At 65.7% G+C, this 18,379-nt stretch overlaps 1 protein-coding gene across 10 annotated transcripts in view; it reads left to right on the top strand.

Annotated features, from left to right (window-relative positions):
- The window catches only part of ANO1 (anoctamin 1), a 151,080-nt gene that overhangs the window by 4,939 nt on the left and 127,762 nt on the right, over positions 1 to 18,379 (top strand). For 8 of the 10 annotated variants that reach the window (XM_070062232.1, XM_070062122.1, XM_070062082.1 and 5 more), the window contains exon 2: positions 6,700 to 6,804. The exons of 1 other annotated variant lie outside the window; for it this stretch is intronic. In XM_070062232.1, coding sequence (XP_069918333.1) covers positions 6,700 to 6,804 — 105 coding nt within the window. Of the gene's footprint in view, positions 1 to 6,377; positions 6,496 to 6,699; positions 6,805 to 18,379 lie in introns of those variants that run through there. One more of the 10 variants, XM_070062161.1, reaches the window with a different exon arrangement.

The following is an 18,379-nucleotide window of genomic DNA, read 5'->3' as shown; positions in this document are numbered from 1 at the left end:
AACGCCCAAGCTCGGAACCGGGCTGTGCTCTCTGCCCGGGAGGGAGGCCTGGGCTCGGTGGCCTCGGGCGTCGTGCACCTGCTGAGCCGCACACGCCTTAGCCCGGCCGTGTGTCTGCCAGCCGTCCTGTCACAAAGCCCGCTGGGGGCAGGACCACGAGGCCCAGATCCAGACACTGAGGTCCCTGCACACGTGCTGCGCCGAGGTGACACCGGGTCACAGTGCGGCCCCCACCCCATCCGGGACAGCACGCAGACACACACAGGGGGAGGGCACGGGCGGGGGCTGGGCCTGCCACCCCTGGGTCCCGGACCGCACCTCTGGGACGCGAGACAGCGGCCACCTACGGTTGGGGCCTCGGGGCTGTGGCGCGGTTTGGGGCAGCTGGAGCTGCTCACGGGACCCCCTCAGAGGGAGTCGTCCTGAGCTGCCGGGCCCACGGCGGCCCTTAGGGTGAGGGTGACACAGTTCATCCCTGCGGAGGAGAGCCCTGGAATGCACTCTGCCCCAGCCCTGCTGCGGCCTGGGAAAGCAGCGGAAGACGGCCCAGTGCTCGGCCCTGCGCCCGCGTGGGAGGCCCGGACGGAGCTCCAGGCTCCTGGCTTTGGCCTGGCCCAGCTCCGGCGCCGTCGCAGCCATCTGGGGAGTGAGGCAGCGGGTGGAGGACCTCTCCCCGTCCCCGTCTGTCTCTCTCTCTCTCCTTGTCACTCTGCTTTTCAAACACATAAACACACCCAAAGGAAAGCGATCCACTGAGGTCCCCCAGCGAGGGACGAGGCCCGGACAGGAGCCCCGGGGCGCCCAGCACCCCCTCTCTCATCCGCTCCCCTGGGCGGCACAGAGAGGGAGGCTGCCACCAGCTTGCCAAAAACATCAAGTCCGAACCGGCAGGGGCGCGGTTGTCACCGGCCTGTCCCATCTGCCCTGGCGCAGGTGACAGCCCCGGAGTCCCGGCCGCCACGGCCGCAAGCCACGGAAGCAGGGGGCATGCAGTGTTCGGTTCACGCGGCTCCTGAGCACGCAGTGTGGCCACGGGGCACCGGCCAGGCAGGCTGCTGACCGCGCGAGAGGCCACAGAGGAGCAGCAGGAGGGAGTCGGGGGCCCTGCTGGAGCGGCCGCCCCGGGGACCCCCGCCTGCACGCTGGCTGACCCCGAGCGTGAGATTTTCAAATCAAATGTTTCACCCCGCAGCCGGCGACAGCAGCCTCTGCCGGGGTGGCCTGGGGACAGGACTCAGCCTGTTTTCCAGGGCAAAGCAAGCCCTCCTCCCCAGGCTGTCCCCTGGGCTGTCCCCCGCGTGGGTGGAGTGGGCGGGACGTGCGCCCTCGGAGATAGCGGGGTCGGGTTTTGGGTTTTGCGTCTCCGTCTCGGGTTCCGTGCAGCGTCTGGGAGAGCGCCCGCTGCCTGCCTCCCTAGAGGATGCTCTGTCCTCATCGGCTCCTCTCCCAGGGCTGCCAGGGCCCAGGAAGGCTTCCCAGGGCCCCTGGAGGGGAGGCGGGGCCGGGCGGGCCGGAGCTTCTGTCCCTGGGAACCGCGCCGCCCCCGTTGTTGCGGGGAGACACTGCCTTGGGGACTGCTCTGCCCCGCGCCCGGGGAGGGGCCGGCAGCTCCGGCCGGGCAAGGGGTCACCTGGCGAGGCCGGCACTCCCACAGACCCTGCTCCCCCGGGGCCCCCGCTCGGAGAAGCGGCTTCCAGCGACTGGGGAGTGCCAGCCTGGGTCTCTCCCTGTGGGATCTCCCTGCGGCCGCTGGAGGGGAGGAGCCCCCCGCCGCCCCACAGGTGCGTGTTCTGGAACGTTCTGTGTCCACCTGCTCCCTCCCACGCCAGCCCCCTGTGCCTCGCCGCAGGCCTTGGCGCTGGTGTTATTTGCCCTGAAAACAAACAAACAAGAAAAACCACTGTGCGCTTTCTTGGAGCGCAAATATTTGCGCCATTAATTAGAGGCCGTTTAATTTCCAAAACTCCAGCGATATGGGTGCCCTCTGGGGTAAACAGGCCTCTGGAGGTGACCGGCCCTGGCCAAACGCCCTCCCGCAGGCCTTTCACCTGCCCCATCCCCGCAGACAGACAGACGGGGGTCAGCCGAGGGCCGCGCCGCCGAGGGCAGGGGCTGACGCCGGGTTCTTCCGGCTCTTTCCTGCCTTCCTCATTATCCCCGTCACCAGGAGTTGCAGCGGATGCGTCAGGTCCGACCGTGGGAGATCAATGCAGGGCTGGGGTGGCGCCCGGGAAAGAGTTCTCGGATGGACCAGAACCGTCTAAAATCGCTTGGACCCGGGTTTCAGTGCAAGTCCTGGCCGGCGGTGAGGTCATGGGCAGGCCGTTCCCTGTGTCTCTGTGTTGGGTTCCTTGGTGGTAGACAGAACGGTCACCGAGCCCGGGGTGGTCGTGGGGACGGCAGAAATGAGACAGTGAATCCATCTCTCTGGCTCTGGTGTGTCACCGTGGATCTCGGCGCAGGGCCACGCCCGGCCAGGGGCACAGCCTCAGTGCCCCGAGACCCGTGGCACCCACAGAAGGTACTGCCACGCCCCGTGTGCCACTGCACTTCCAGTGGCAACTTATCCATTTATCCAAAAGGCAGAGTTATGGAGAGAGGGGGAGAGAGAGAGAGGAGAGAGAGAGAGAGAGAGAGAGAGAGAGAGAGAGAGAGAGAGAGGAGAGAGAGAGAGAGGAGAGAGAGAGAGAGAGAGAGAGGGGAGAGGTCTTCCATCCACTGGTTCACTCCCCAGATGGCTGCAATGGCCAGAGCCAGGCCAGGCAGAGGCCAGGAGCCTGGAGCTCCATCTGGGTCTCTGGGTCTCCCACGTGGGTGGCGCTTGGGCCATCTTTGTCGCTTTTCCCAGGTGCATTAGCAAGGAGCAGCCAGGATGCCACCTGGTGCCCATGTGGGATGCCGGTGTCACAGACGGCGACTTAACACTGGCCTCTGCGGGCAATTTTAGGTGGCACAGGACCCTGGCCGGAGGAGGGGCACCATGGTGAGAAGAGGTGGTTTTATTTTTTTCTTCTGAGACGTCTTTCGGAGCTTTTCGGCAGGAGAATCCCGGGATTCACACACGGTGGCCTGTCCACATGATGGAATATTATTTGGCCATAAAAAGAAACGAGGCGCTGGCACGTGCGCCGTGGCACGGAGGAACCTCGGGACGTTGTACAGGCGAGCCGCGGTGAAGGAAGCCAGACGCTGCGATTCCGTGTACACGGAACGTCCAGGAGAGATAAATCCACAGAGACAGAGCAGCCCGGTGGCCGCCGGGGCGGGCTGCGGGGGAGCGCAGGACACGGGCGGCGGCTGCCGGGGCCGTGGGGTTTTCCTCTGTGTGGCGGGGATGTTTCGGAACCGGCAGAACCGTGGCTGCTCCATGTGGTGACCGCACACAGCACCACTGAGTTACGTGCTAGGAAGCGGTTAACTCTGGGTTCGAGGAGTCACGTGTAGATCTTCTATTTAATCATCAAAAATGACTCCCGGCTACCCCAGGCCCTTGTCATCTGCCTGCTGTGCCAGCCTTCCCCCCAACGCTGCCTGGGTGCCCACCTCCCCACCTCCGACCCCCACCCAGCCTGCGTCAGACCCCCCTAAGCCTCCCACCCACTCTCCACTGCCGGCTCCTCCCTACTTTCAGATGCTGGGCTGGCAGCTCCACACAGCTTCGAGAGACAGCTGCCGCCAAGGTCCATTTTACAGATGCACAAACTGAGGCACTGAGGAGCAAACAGCCTGAGATGAGACCTGAGCCTCTCCCTGAGCGTGGAGGCCCCTGGGTCCATCCGTCTCTGCACCTCCCAGTGCCCCCTGGCCGGCCTGGGTTAGGGGCCCAGCCCAGGGCAGGTGTGCACCAAGCCCAGTGCAGCTGCAAACAGACTCCCAGAGACTATGAGAAGGACCCCTGACCCTGTATGTGACACGGGGGAAGGGCGTGTGTGACAACGTGGGCGTCTCCGGGTTTATCTGAGGGTCTGTGACAGCTCTGGCCTCTGAGAGCCAGGAACACGTGGGAGTGGGGGCTGCAGGTGCTGTCCCCGGGGGCTTTGACGAGTCCCCTGCCAGCTCCAAGGCGTCGCGAGCCCCAGGGTCTGATAAACGCTGGGCCCCGGCCGGCCCGGGCCTCACCCGACAAGCCCTATTTTAAACCTGGGCCGAGCCTGGAGCCGAGCGCAGGCTGCCCGCTCACCAGGCCGCCGAAAAGGGAAAGTATTTTCCGTAATTACAAGCATTGTGCTCCGTGATTACCGTGTCCCGTAATGACAGCTGTGCGCCGGGATGACAGGCAGGCCGCCGCCCCGTGCGCTCCCGACACAAACATCTCCCTGGTCCAGGCACGGGTTGGGGGGCTGGGCTCAACCGCAGAGACTTGCGGCGCCCCAGAGCGCGTGGCATGGGCACCCCGAGATACTTCTCCTCCGTGGCTCCCGGCTGCAGCCCGGGGCCCTGCGCCCCTCTCCCAGGACAGCAGACACGGGAACAGCAGGCGGGTCCAGCCCTTCTCATGGCAGCCGGCCCAGGTGCTTCCTGTAGCCCGGCCTGGGGCAGCTTTGCATGCGTGGGCCCCAGCCGAGGGGGCTCCGTGGGACGCGGGCCCCGGCCGAGGGGGCTCTGTGGGACGCGGGCCCCGGCCAAGGGGGCTCAGTGGGACCAGGGACCCAGCCGAGGGGGCTCCGTGGGACGCGGGCCCCGGCCAAGGGGGCTCAGTGGGACGCGGGCCCCGGCCAAGGGGGCTCAGTGGGACCAGGGACCCAGCCGAGGGGGCTCCGTGGGATGCGGGCCCCGGCCAAGGGGGCTCAGTGGGACGCGGGCCCCGGCCGAGGGGGCTCTGTGGGACGCGGGCCCCGGCCGAGGGGGCTCCGTGGGACGCGGGCCCCAGCCGAGGGGCTCTGTGGGACGCGGGCCCCAGCCGAGGGGGCTCAGTGGGACGTAGCATATCTGGAGGTGACACAATGAACAGAGGAGAAAGTGCCTTTGAGGGGAACCGACATCTATCGATGGCCGCTTACCATAATCTTCTAACAATCCTGCCCCAAGCGACGTGTATGTTAAATCTGGCCCTGCCCTGCCCCCTGCAAAGCTAAACAAGGGACGTTAAAAATAGCCCTGGTCGTATTTACATATTTCTCTCCCCCCAACCCCCAAGCCTTTTCGGTTTATAGTTCATCATTCCAGGGATAAGAATGCGAAAATTGTCTCTGTGTATTTACACAACTGAGCCATCGCTGGGTATCGCGCTGGCCATCGGGCCCTTCCAAGAAAAATGAGCTTTTATCTCAGCTCCTCTGCCCCAGCGCCCGGTGCAGAAGCGCTGGGATGGGCGCATGGCCCCAGCGCCCGATTCCATCCGGGCCCCGGGGGCTGGGCCTCTTGGGGGGCCGTCCAGGGGCTGAGCTGAGTCACAAGCTGCCCCCACCCCGGGGGCACCCAGCCTCCCGGTCCCGTCTCCTTGCCAGCACGGGCGGGGTGGGTGGCAGGCAGCGAGGACCTGGCCAGTGGCCTTTGCTGCCAGAGCCCAGGGCCGCGCACGGGGACCGATCCCAGCAGGCCCAGGGGGTCAGTCAGGCCTGGCCTGTGGCACAGGTCTGTCCCCCGGCCCTGGGGGTCTGTGTCCGCCAGGGTCTGGCCAGAGTGGGCAGCCCTCAGCGGCAGCCTAGCGCCCCTCTTGGGGTGCAGAAATCCTGAACCGACCTTGCAGAAGGTCAGGCTGGCTGCCCCCCACCCCCCCCCAGCAACCCCCTACCCAATCCCCTGGGGCCACCAGCGCGCAGCCCTGTGGCAGGGAGCAGCCAGCGTTTTGCTTACGGTTCTGCCTCAGAATTTATTGTATTTAACACACCCAGGCGCCTGCCCCGCGGGGCTCCAGCGGTGCCCACGGCTGCGCGTCTCCAGGACCCTGAACTGTCCAGACCCTGCCTTCCAAGCACGCAAGGCCGGAGAGCCATCAGGGCCTCCTGGCTCCCTGCCCTGGGCCCTGCCTGCTGCAGGGCTGCGGCCGGGCTGAGAGGAGAGAGGGCGCGGGTGCGAGGGGGTCAGGGCCCCGTGCTGGCGCCCCTGGCTGCACCCTCCGGGTCCCAGGATTCCGCCCCCACCCCCGCCCCCGGGGCAGACCCTGCTTCATTCGGGTCCCCAAGTTCTGCCGAGACCCAGCAGTGGGCCTCGCATCCCGCTGCGCTGGAACCCCCGTTCCCGCTCCCGTTCCTCCAGGAGTGGGGGGTGGAGGTGGGGAGCGCGCAGGACCACCCACGACCCCGCCCCCTGCCCTCCGCGGCGCTCCCCTGGGGCCCTGGCTGGGGGCGCGCCCCCCGCGGCGCCGGGGGCCCCACTGCCCGGCGGGACCGATAAGCGGGTCCGGGGAGCCCGGGGGAGTCGCGCGCACAGCGGGAGGCCGGGGGCGGGCGGGACCCGCGGGCCGAGCGCCGGCCGCCGTCTCCAGCGTCCCGCGCCGCTCGCTAGCTGGGCGCCCGTGTGGCCGCGGGGCGGGGCGAGGGCGGCGTCCCGCAGGTAACTCCGGGGCGGGGAGACCCGCCCGGGACCCCCGGACCAAAAGGCCCAGGGGGAGGAGCGGCGCGGCCGTACGCGAGGGCGGCCGAGTCGGCTCCGGCGCGCGCGGCTTCGCGTCCCGCCTCTGGGGAGGAGAGGGGGACGGTCCCCTCCTGCGCTGGGCTCGGACCCTGGCCCTCAGAGTCGCCGTCGGCCCCTCTCCAGGACCGCGCGCGTCCGGGGCGCACCGGAGCCGGGCAGCGAGCAGCGCCATGCTGGAGGGCGACGTCGGCGCGCAGGGGCCCTGCCCCCAGGAAGCCCCCGCAGCCCGTGAGTATCCGGGGCGGCGCGGGGCGCGGGGGACCCGGAGCGCGGCCGCAGCGGCGGCTGAGCCGAGGGGCGCGTGGGGAGCAGCGGCCGGGGACCCCAACCCCCGTGCTGCAGCGGTGGACGCGGGAGGAGGGCGCTCGGGGTCGCTGTGGTCGCCCCCAGACTGAGCGACCGGGCTGCGCGGGGGGCTGGGCAGGGGGCGCCTGCGGGGAGGGGGCAGGGGGCAGCGCCTGCCAGGCCGGCCAGGTTGTTCCGTGTCCCCCGGGAGCGTCTCCCAGCGGGGCCGCGTCCAGGGCTGGGGCGGATGCAAGGTTTTCGGATGTTTTTACAGGCGCTATTAATACACAGAATATTTCCGTGCTACTCCGGAGATTTATTTGCGATATAAAGTAACTCGAAATCATAATGGGAAGTGCAGAGGAACTTAGCGAGTCCGGGAGACGGATGAGGCTGGCGCGGGAGGCGGGCGGGGGCGTCCCTGGCTTCCTCGCCGGCTCTCTGCTCATAAATCACAACCCTGGATATTTTTATACCAATAATTCGAAAATAAATGACCCGAGCCTGCTTCCTGGATGGCTCCTCCTGGTTCAGAGGTTACTAAGGAAATCTCGGAGTGGGATGGTGACCGGGGGCTGCGGGCCTGCCCTCCTGAGCGCCTGGGTGGGGCCCCGCAGGCTGTCCCTCAGGAAGCCCCTCCTTGGTGGCCCCTGCCCGCGGCTCCTTTGTGGCTTCCAGTGCAGAGCGCGACTCTGCCGTGTGTGCGGCTTCGACAGCCGTCTTGGCCCTGGAGGAGGGCAGGAAGGTGCCGCCACCTGCGGCGGGAGGCGAGGCTGGGGCGGCTCCCCGGGAACCCGCGGAGACCCCGGCCGCGTTTGTGGAGCAGTGCTGAGCATTTACCCCCAGTGCCCTTGGGGAGGTGGGGACTAGAAACCACGGCCAGGCCACCAGCACCTGGACCCCAGGCCGCAGCGGGGCCGTCTCCAGGACGCGCTCTCCTGCATGCCCGCATGACGGCGGGGCCTGTGCTCTGGCCTCGCCTGGGCCGCGTCTCGGGCGTGGGCACCCGAGCCTCCCCCCGACCTATAGGACACCGGCATCGGATCTGAGCCCTGCTCCGGCCGCCACCCCTGGGGAGCAGTCGTTCTGGCCCTGTTGCACCTGCTCCTGGGGTGGGGGGCGGCCCTGGTCCTCTGCCCCGGGCCCAGCCGCGTCCCTGGGTTCTGGGCTTGGCGCCGGGCCCGTCATTCCATTGCAGCAGGCACACAGAAAGTGCCTTGGCAAAGCCCGTGGGCGTCACGCCACTCCTTGGCTCCCTAGGGGCTCTTGCTGGCGCTCACAGGTAAATAGACCATAAAGAAGCCACAGGGCCGGGCGACAGTCGGAGGCCTGGAAGCCAGGGGCCTCTTTGTCCCCCTGAGGGGTCAAGGTGCGGTGAGCAGGGGCCCTGGCCCAGGGGCACAGCTGGGTCTGAACCCCAGCGCGGAAGCCTGCGGCTGTGTGACCCCGGCCGACTAACTCGACCACTCTGAGCATGACCTGTAAAGCCCGCTGAGGACCTGGGCTGGAGGCTCTCCTGGGTGCTGGGCATGGGGGAGTCCTGTCGCTGTCGCCATAGCCGTGACCCAGCTGTGAAGTCGCCCTCGACATGTCGCCCCAGAGCCCGGCGTTGTGCGGCTGGTCCCAGCGCCGGCTCCGTCCTGCTTCCCTGCCCCACGTCCCGAGCGAGGCCGCCTCCCGCGCTGCCTGCCGCAGCAGTCTCCGGTTTTACCCATAAGCTCACGGGGCACCTCCCCACGGGGGAAGGTGGGGTCTGCAGCATCCGCCGAGCTCACTCCGGCTCGCGCCTCACACCCAGCACTTGGAAAGCAGCCGCCGTGCCTGCCTGGTGCGCCCTGGGCGGCAACACTGGCCTCCCCGCCTCCCTCCAGCAGGTGGGCCCTGCTGTTCCGCCTTTAACATATGGGGAAACTGAGGCACGGAGTGGTGACTCAGGGTCACGCAGCCGGCAGGTGGCAGGGGCAGGACCTGCAGCCCAGCCAGGTCACTGGGCCGGTGACCTGCTCGGTGGGGAGGGGAGGGCGGTCCCTCCCGGAGCTTTCTCCCGCTGCTGAGCCCCGCCCGTGCTGTGCCAGGGCCGTAGCTGACAACGTCCGGGCCTTCCCTGGCCCTCGTGTACCCCAAGAACTGAGAGGCGAGCAGCTAAGGGGGTCGCGGCGCACGCGGGGACGTGGCCATTTCACGTGGGTAGCCAGGGAGGCTCCTTGAGTGGGTGGCGTGGTGCTGGCCCCGTGGGGCAGCGAGGGCAGGAGGGAGCGAGGCGGCACGGGTGTGGCCACCAGAACCGCTCGGGCTAAGGGACACAGGAGCCCCGGGGGCCTTGGAGCAGGGGAGGGCCTGCCGCCCTGGGTCTGGACCCGTCTGTCCGGCTGCTGTGTGGAGGACGGGCAGGAGGGCCGAGGGCGGGAGCGGAGAGAGGCTGGCAGGGGTGCGGCGGAGGTCAGGCCCTGGCGACTTTCCAAGGAGGAGCCGCAGCAGTGCACCCGCCCGGCTGTGGGTTCTGAGAGCCCGCGGTCAGGGCCGGCTCCAGGCTGGGAGCTCAGCTGCTCAGCCGGCGCGGGGGCCGGAGCCGCAGGGCTGGCGCAGAGAGCTGAAGGGCTGGCCTTTCGTTGTTGTCCTTTGAGATCTGAAGAAATACGGACGTGGCGTTTGATGGCGTTGTACTCATTTTAAATGTCCCACGTCCCAGGCGTGGCGTCAGGGACGGTCACGGTACTGTGCAGCCGTCACCAGCCACCGTCTAGGTCCCCAGCTTCTTCATTGCCCCAGAAAGAAACCCGGCACCCATCAGGCCGTGACCTCCCGAGCCGCCCGCGGTGGCCTCTCCATGAATTTGCTCTTCTAGATTCCCACAGAACTCTAGGCACCGTGCTCGCTCCTTTTGTGCCTGGACGCATTTCAGGTCACTGGCTGCTTGTGATAACAAGCATCCGTGTCTGCTTCCCTCGTGGCCAAGCTGTGCTCCACGTGTGGCCTTCGTGGCTGAGCCGTGTGGCCTTTGTGGGCGAGCTGTGCTCCACGTGTGGCCTTTGTGGCTGGACCGTGTGGCCCTCATGGCTAGGCCACGTGGCCTTTGTGGCCGAGCTGTGTTTCCATGTGTGCCTTCGTGGCTGGGCCGTGTGGCCTTCGTGGCTGAGCCGCGTTCTACCTGTGGCCACTCTGCGCGCTCTCTACCCGTTCTCCCACCAGGGGACACCTGGAGAGCGACACCTTTCGGCTGCTCTGAGTAATGCAGTAGTGGACGCTTGTGTCTGTGTGAGCTCCTGCTGTGGTTCCTCGGGGCGTGGAGGGCACGCAGCCGGCTCAGGCGGCGGCGGCGGCGGCACCTTGCGGTTTTAGAGGCCTGTGGGACTGCGCTGCAGGCGGCTGTGCCCTGCCCACGCCCCAGTCCCCGTGGCCCCTCCGTGCTACTGCTGCTTTTCATTACAGCCATCTAGCGGACAGAAGTGGCTGTGACTCGGTTCCGCGTCTTTGCGTGTGTGCTGGTCTCTGTAAATCTTCTCTGGAGAAATAGCTGTTCAATTCAGGTGTTTTATGTATTTTCAAAGATTTGCTTGTTTTTTATTTGAAAAGCAGAGCAAAAGAGAGAGCGGGGAGGAGGAGGAGAGAGAGAGAGAGAGATATCTTCCATCTGCTAGTTTACTCTTCAGATGGCTGCAACAGCCAGGCCGGGCCAGGCCGAAGCCAGGAGCCAGGAGCTGCAGCCTGGTCTCCCCCGTGGATGGCCAGGTGCCCTCTCGGGTGCATTGGCAGGGCGCTGGATGGGAAGCTGAGCAGCCGGGCAAACCTGCGCCTGGCGCTCCTGGCACTCCTGGCACTGCAGTGCAGGGCGGGGCACAGCGGGGTTACAGCACTGGCCGTGCTCTGACGCTCTGTTTCTCTGTGCCGCTGCGTTGTGGGGGTTCTTTACGTAGCCTGGATCTGGAGTGCTCACGTCCGGTGTGACTCGCAGGTATTTTCACATATTCCGCGGGCTGTCTTATGTTCTCTGGGTACAATCCTTGGAGGAGCAAACCATCGCTCGTGGAGTCCAACTTTTCTCTCTCGTAGCTCATGCTTTTGGGGTATCTCTAAGGCCCCGTGGCCACCCCCGGTCGCGAGGACCGACCCCTGTGTTATTTCAAAGAAGCCTGTGGTTTGGGCTCTCGCACTGAGGTCCTGGTGACGTTTCGAGTCGGCCCCGGTGTGTGGGCCGCGGTGGGGACCCTCCTGTGTCCTCTCACGCGTGGGTGTCCAGTCTCGTGGCACCGTTTGTTCCAGCGCTTCTCTCTGGGGCTTTGCTTGGCACAGAGAACGGTAACGCCGACACGTGGGGCATCCCCTGCGTGCCTGCGGCCGGGCAGAGTGCGAATTGTGGGGTGCATTGGGGTGTCCTCTGGACAGCCTCGGGCAGATGGGGCTCCGCGCCGACCCAAAGGCCAGGAACAGCTTCCTGCGCTGGGAGCAGGGTGGGAACCGGCGGCCTGCCCGCTGCAGCCAGAGCCACGCATGGGGAGACTCAGCAGCTCCTGCGCGGAGTGCGAGTGCCACTGTGGCCGGAACCACGTGCTCCGCGGAGGTGGCAGCCCCGCGAGCTGAGCTCCGGCGCTGTGATGCAAAGACCTAGGGGACCGTCTTCTGCCTCTGGTCGAGGCAAACCGCACTCCACCAGAACAGGCTGGGCGGTGTCTCCTTGGAGTCATTACAGCGCCGGACGCCGGGACACAGCGGCCGCAGTCCCTGCTCTTGCAGGGTTGAGTCTGTGTAGGGATCCACGGGGTTGACCTTGTGCCGGGTGGGCTCTGTGTGTCAGGGAGGGGTCCTCCCCAGGAGCCAACAGCCCCTGCGCCCCAAGCTGCCGTTGTGGGTGGCTCAGCGATGGCTGGGCCTCAGCTGTGTCCGCCACGTCTGTTGGCCTGGATTGGCTTTGTCCACTGAGCAGCAAGAACGTTGTTGTGGCCATTTCTCTAGCCCTAGCTCAGGGGCTGGCCGTGGCAGGGCGTGGTGAATGTGGGATGGCTCGCTGGATGGGCAGGTAGGCTGGTGCGTGGGGCAGATGGACACAGGGATTGTGGGCGGGCGGACGGACGGACGGATGGCTGGATGGACGGACAAGTAGGCTGGTGTGTGGGTTAGATGGATGGAGGGATCGTGGGTGGACGGATGGATGGACGGGTGGCTGGATGATGGCTGGATGGACGGATGGATGATGGATGGATGGATAGACGGACAAGTAGGCTGGTGGGTGGGGCAGACGGCTGGATGATGGACTGGCTGGTGGAATGGAGCTTGACGGATGGACAGGAGGTGGCTGACAGTCGTCAGTTCATTGTTCATCTGTTTCAGCACTCGCTGGCTCAGTTGGTAACATCAGGAGCCCTTTGCAACAGACGGGGAGACCGAGGCACGGAGCAGGCAAGGAGAGTGTCCAGGCCCACACAGCCCAGACTGCCCTGTGTGTCCCTCACGCGCCTGTGTCTGCACCGAGGACAAGGGCTGGGGGCCCGGGGACGAGGCCTGGGACTCCTCCCCCAGGCTCCAGGCCTGGCTCCTCGCCACTCGGCCGCCGCCTCCCCCGTGCTCCCGGGAGCGGAGGCTTCTCCACCTGCCTGGCTGCGGCCGGGAGCCTCCCCTCTCCCCGCACCTGCCCGCACCTGGCGTTGTTGGCGGCTCAGCCTCTGCGCGGCCCTCAGCCTTGACACCGGGGGCACGTGCCGCGGTGTTCACGCTGGGTAATGAGGAATAAAAAGCCTCCCCAGCCCTCCCAAAGCCATTTGCCGAGGCTCACGTGGCCGTCGGGTAGACAAATGACAGGTTTCGTGCACTGAGCCTGGGGAGGGGGCCTGTGTGCACAGAGCTGACTCGCCCGCTAATTTCCGCTCCTTCCCTGCCGCGGCCCGTGGGGACATTGTGCTCCTGGCCTGCGCTGGGCTCTGGGCTCCCACACACAGCCCGGTCCCCAGGTGGAGAGGGCCGGCCCCACCCCAGTGGGGGCAGCGGCTCCCTGTCTGCCGCTGCCCCTGTCTGCCTGTGTGTGCCGTGTGCGAACGCTGCCCTCCCCGCCGAGCCTCAGCCTGTGCCCTTGACACTCACCGCCGTTGCTCCTGCCCACGCGTGGCCTCTGTGGGTAACGATCGCTGAGTGGGCTTCCCTGACACGTGAATGCCCACGCCGCTCTGGATGTGAGCGATCGGAACAGAGGGGAGGGGCGGCTCTGGTACTGCGCTGTTTCCTGTTTCCGCTGGCGGTCAGGCCAGAGCAGGAGCGGGGGTGGGGGGTGCTGCCTGGGAGTCTGTCCAGGGGTCCTCCGAGCCCCTTTGCTTCCTAACCCACCTCTGTCCCCAGGCGCTTCCGCCTCTGCCACCCCCACGGTCACAGAACCGTGGATAGCATCCTGTGCTCTCCCCCACAGCCAGCCCATTGCCGAGGGCGGCTGGGTCCCTCCCTGTGCCGCCTGCTCCCAGCCTCCCCTCCCTGTGGGAGTCCCCTCACTGGCCTGTCTGCAACACGGCGAAGCCCTGGGCCGAGGACACGCCCTCACCTACCCAGCCCTGCCGGCAGGTGCACCTCCTCTCCAGGGTCCCTTCACCTCCAGCTCCTGCTGTCTCTGCGTGGCCCTCGTCCCCTCTTCCTGCTCCCGGGGGTCTCGGCTCCCCGAAGCCTGCCGACTGCTGTCCCGGGTACCAGCCTCCTCTCCCCTGGGCACCCGCACGGCCACCTCGTGTTTGTTTTTTGAGTATTTGGTTAGTGTCACTGTGCCCTGCGTCCAACAGAGTTCCAAAAGGCATGGCCTCCACGTGGCTCGCGGGGCCGGTAGAGCTCAGGAAAGCCTGGCCCGGTGCCGCCACTCTCCTGGCGGGTCGACACGCGCTTCCTTCCCTCTTTGTGCTGTACAGTAGCTAAGTGGCTTCCGGGGAGTGTGTTTCGTTTCAGATATTAGTCTCTTGCTGACAGGTGTGCGCTGATGCATTTACCTCCCGCCCGCGGTGGATGATGGGTGGGTGGGTGGATGCACGCGTGCATGGACACGTGAGTGGATGGGTGGATGGGTGGGTGGACAGATAGGTGGGTGGATGGGTAGATGGACAGATGGGTGGGTGGATGGGTGAGTGGACAGATAGGCAGATAGGTGGGCGGATGGAGACGGACGATGGGTGGGTGGGTGGATGGACGATGGATGGGTGGGTGGGTGGATGGGTGGGTGGGTTGCTGAGAGGAAGGGAGGAGAGGGAAAGCCCTGTATTATGTTTCCTTTAGCATGTGTAGTTTAGAGGTGCACTTGTGTGTGTACAGAGTCTGTATAGATGCGTGTGTATAATGCCAGCTTTTAAATTTTCACCAATTTAGTGAGCAAAACGTTGGTGCTAATTCCGCTCCATACGTGGCAAAGAGAAGGCTGAGTCATCAAACACCAACAGGAAGACTCGCACCAGGCTGGTTTGGGCTGTGCTGTCCCATCATGAATAGCCCCCGGCCACGCCCACTGCAGGCTGCACGGTGCGACTTGTTTCCCGGTGGTCACGCGGGGCGGGTCCCAGGCTGCGTTCCCACAGGCGCCCTGGGCAGGCGTGAGCAGAGCCGGTTCCCAGCCAGGGCACCGCAATCATCAGCGCTGTCCCTGAGGTGTCGTTTAAATGAATCTCTTGCTTGAGCACAGCTTCAGGTCTGTGGGGTCACTGCAGGGACAGCACGAGCGTCCCCCGCCCAGCTCACGCCCAGGCGCCCTTGTGCCAGCCTCTTGTGTGCGTGCGCCTTCGTCACAAAGAAGGAAGCGGTGCTGGCTGCCCCGGGCTACGGAGACCTCCTGGGGGTCCCGGCGGCCCCCTGGGCGCCACGCCGCGGCTGCCCCGCGCCTTAGACGCCCCTTGTTTTTTCGCCTCAGTGGTTGTGAGCATGGGGGTCAGCCTGAGTTGGAGATTGCCCTGTAACTGGCACTCGGTCCCCCTTGGGCTCGGGTGAAGTGTCAGTGTCATCACGCGGCAGCCAGGGCCCTGCCCCGCCCCTGTGCGGAGGTCAGCGCTGACCCAGGCCACCCAACCGGGCAGGGGACCCTGGGCGTCTCCACGGGCATCTCTCTGCCACACTGTGTCTGCGGTCCTGGAGATATTTTAAAAGGCTGTAAACGTGTTTTTAGACCATTTTAATTTTATTTGAAGGGCAGAGAGGGAGAGAGAGAGAGAGAGCGCGCACTCCCATCAGCTAGTCTGCAAATGCCCACAGCCGGGGCTGGGCCAGCTGGACTCCCACGTGGGCGGCAGGGACCCACGTCCTTGGAGCACCACTGCCTCTCAGCGTGCACATTAGTAGGAAGCTGGACTCGGGAGAAGCGATGGGACTGGAACCCGGGCAGCCCCCATATGGGGTGTGGGCATCCAATGGCATCTTTTCTTAAAAAATAATTAATTTATTTGAAAGGCAGAGTTCCAGAGAGAGAGAGAGAGAGAGAGAGATCAATCTTCCATCTGCTGGTTCACTCCCCAAATGGCTGCAACAGCCAGGCCAGGGCCAGGCCGAAGCCAGGAGCAGGGAGCTGCATCCGGGTCTCCCACGTGGGTGCAGGGGCCCAAGCACCGGGCCATCCTCTGCTGCATTAGCAGGGAGCTGGGATGGGAAGTGGAGCAGCCGGGACTTGAACCGGCGCCCACATGGATTGCCGGCGCCGCAGGTGCCAGTTTAATCCACTACGCCACAGCGCCGACCTCCCCCTCCCCCGGTGAGTGGCATCTTAACCACTGTGCCAGATGCGCACCTCCCTGGAAGGAGGATTTCGGGTAAGAACCATCCCCTCTGAGACTTGGGACAGCACCCTGGCTGCCTCTGCTGAGCCGGTCCCACATCGGCCCCTCTTACCTGGAGGTTACGTCCGCCATGTTTGCGCTTCCCACAGTGACTGAGGCTGAGGGTGCCACAGCGTCCCGTCAGCCCTGGGCACGCAGGGCGCCGCGTCCGGGCATGGGAGAGGCTGGGGAGCATGTGCTCCCGCTCTGAACATGTGCAGGCCGGCCGCCTTGTCGCCGGGCCCTCGGCCGTAGAGGACCGCAGCCATCAGGCGTCGGGTCGGGAGCAGCCAACCGTCCAGAGAGGCTCCGCGGCACGGGGCCGATGGGCGTGCTTCAGCCACAAACGTCGGTGACCGCGGCGGGTCCTGACGCGAGGGGCAACGGCGTGGCTAAGGGGAACTTCAGACGCGCCCTTGGCGAATGCGCCCCAGGCAGTGAGAACTGATCTTGGCTACCCACGGCACCTGCCCAAGGGCCGTTCCAGGCAGGAAGTAGCGGAATGAGCTTTACCAGGAGACATCGGAGCAGGCGCACAGCTGCCCTGAGAGGGGCTGATGGGTGCCCCGGTCCTCCTCAGGGACCTCGAGTGGGAAAGCGGGTGCAGCCGCCTCACGGCACAGGTGGCAGGAAGAAGGGGAGACCCAAGCCGTGGGTCCGAGCGGATGGAGGCAGGATCCAGGTCGGGGCTGTGGGTCACGGAGGCTGCCCTCCGCAGGTGGCCCTCGCAGAAGCCTGGTCTAGAAGCCCGCGGGGCCCGGCCTCTCTGCTGCCCCGTCCCGGGCACCTGCTCCCCCGTCCCGGGCACCTGCTCCCCCACTGCTGATCACTGCCCGCAGCTGACGCCACCGGCAGGGCCATGTCCGCCTGTGTCGCGTATCGGGTCGTAGAGGTGAAAGCTGGCCCGACGAGGGGGAGGAGGAAGCGAGCCGAGGGTGGGAACAGGGTTGAGCCCCAAGCCCCAGGCAGGCAGAGCTCAGCTTGGCTCTGAGCAGCCGGACCTGCAGGTCCTACAGACTGCAGGGCTAGGCAGAGAAAATGAAGGCCCCCCCACGGTAGCCCCAGGGCCTTGGCACTGCAAACCCTCCTTGCATCTCCTTGTCTAGGCTTAAAAGCCGCCCAGCCAGAGAGACGCCCCCAGAGTGTCCCACCCTGCTCAGCGGGTCCCTTCCCCTCACTCCTGACACCTGTGGCTCCCTTGGACAGCACTGACCGCACCTGCGATGAGAGGCGTTAAACCGAGGTGGCTTTCCACAGTGGAACGTGCCGAATGCAAGCGCGTGGAGTGACCGATCCGTCCCAGAACAGATCTGTGCACCTGCCTGGCCTGCACTCGCTGAGACGGGGGACATTTCCATCCCACGAGATGGGGCCTGCCCTCCCTGACCCCGTAGCAGAGCTGCCCGACCTGGAGCAAGCGGAAGGCCGAGCGCCCGCGTGCTGCTCCCGGTGTGCACGAGCGTGGGTCTGTGCCCGCGGGGGCTGTGTTCCCGCTGTCCCTGTCCTGGAAGGACGGCCGCTCGCTTCCAGTTTGGAGCCCTGCTGAGCAAAGCTGCAAGGGGCGGGGCTTTCTGTGCACCTGTGCGTCCGTTCCCCATGAACGCCTACCCCGGGGTCCCAGGAGAGACGGGCGTCTGATCGTTTAAGAAACCGCCAATAATCCTCCACCTAGCGGCGCCGGCACACCGGGTTCTAGTCCCGGTCGGGGTGCCAGATTCTGTCCCGGTTGCCCCTCTTCCAGGCCAGCTCTCTGCTGTGGCCAGGGAGTGCAGTGGAGGATGGCCCAAGTGCTTGGGCCCTGCACCCCATGGGAGACCAGGAGAAGCACCTGGCTCCTGCCATCGGATCAGCACGGTGCACCGGCCGCAGCGGCCATTGGAGGGTGAACCAACGGCAAAGGAAGACCTTTCTCTCTGTCTCTCTCTCTCTCACTGTCCACTCTGCCTGTCAAAAAAAAAAAAAAAAAAAAAAGAAAGAAAGAAAGAAAAAAAAGAAAAAAGAAAAAGAAACCGCCAAACCGTTTGCCACATGTCGGACCGAGCTGTGTCTGAGGCTCGCGGGGGGACTGTAACTTCCTGCCCTCGTTCCCTTTGGCCCTTCCGCCCCACCGACGTGAACGCACCAGGGGCCATGTCTCCTGCTCCTCACGGAACCTGGGCGCCTGCAGGATGAGGGCGCATAGCGGGTGCTCAGTAAGCGCTGGCCGCGTGCTGGTCTCTGCTGCCCTGGCCCAGGGACCCGGTGCTTTGCCGGGTGGAGCCGGGAGAGGCTGGGTCCTTTTGTGAAAGTGGAGACAGAGTAGGTGGAGGGCAGGAGGGCGGGCTGTCCCTCTCCACCGGGGACACCCTGGACGGTGTCTGATAACAGTGCTGACAGTGCCTGGGGGTTTCCCTGGTCTGGGGGCCCAGGGCAGGGAGGCCTGCTTTTATTCTGCCCTGAGAGCTTGGGAGCTGGGTGTTATCAGACACCGGCCTCTGCCTGCCTGGGAAAGACCCTGCGGGGGGGGGGGGGGGGGCAAAGCGCTGTAACTGGGCTCCTGTGTGGGGTGGGATTGGAGCCGCCCAGAGAGCCCTTGGGGATAAAACTGGCCACAGGTGTTTCTGGCAGAGAATGTGGTCTGCTCTAAGGGGAGACCCCGCCCTCAACCCAAGAGGCCCCTCGGGTCCTTACAAAGCGTTTTTTAAGGGGTCTGATAAGCATGGAAATCGCTCAAGTTCATGAGTCACCACTTGTGAACCCGGGCAGCCGGAGAGGCCGGAACT

Source organism: Oryctolagus cuniculus, chromosome 1 (genome assembly GCF_964237555.1).
Source record: "Oryctolagus cuniculus chromosome 1, mOryCun1.1, whole genome shotgun sequence".
In the NCBI taxonomy this organism is placed as follows: domain Eukaryota; kingdom Metazoa; phylum Chordata; class Mammalia; order Lagomorpha; family Leporidae; genus Oryctolagus; species Oryctolagus cuniculus.
This window is presented reverse-complemented; position numbering and strand designations above follow the sequence as displayed.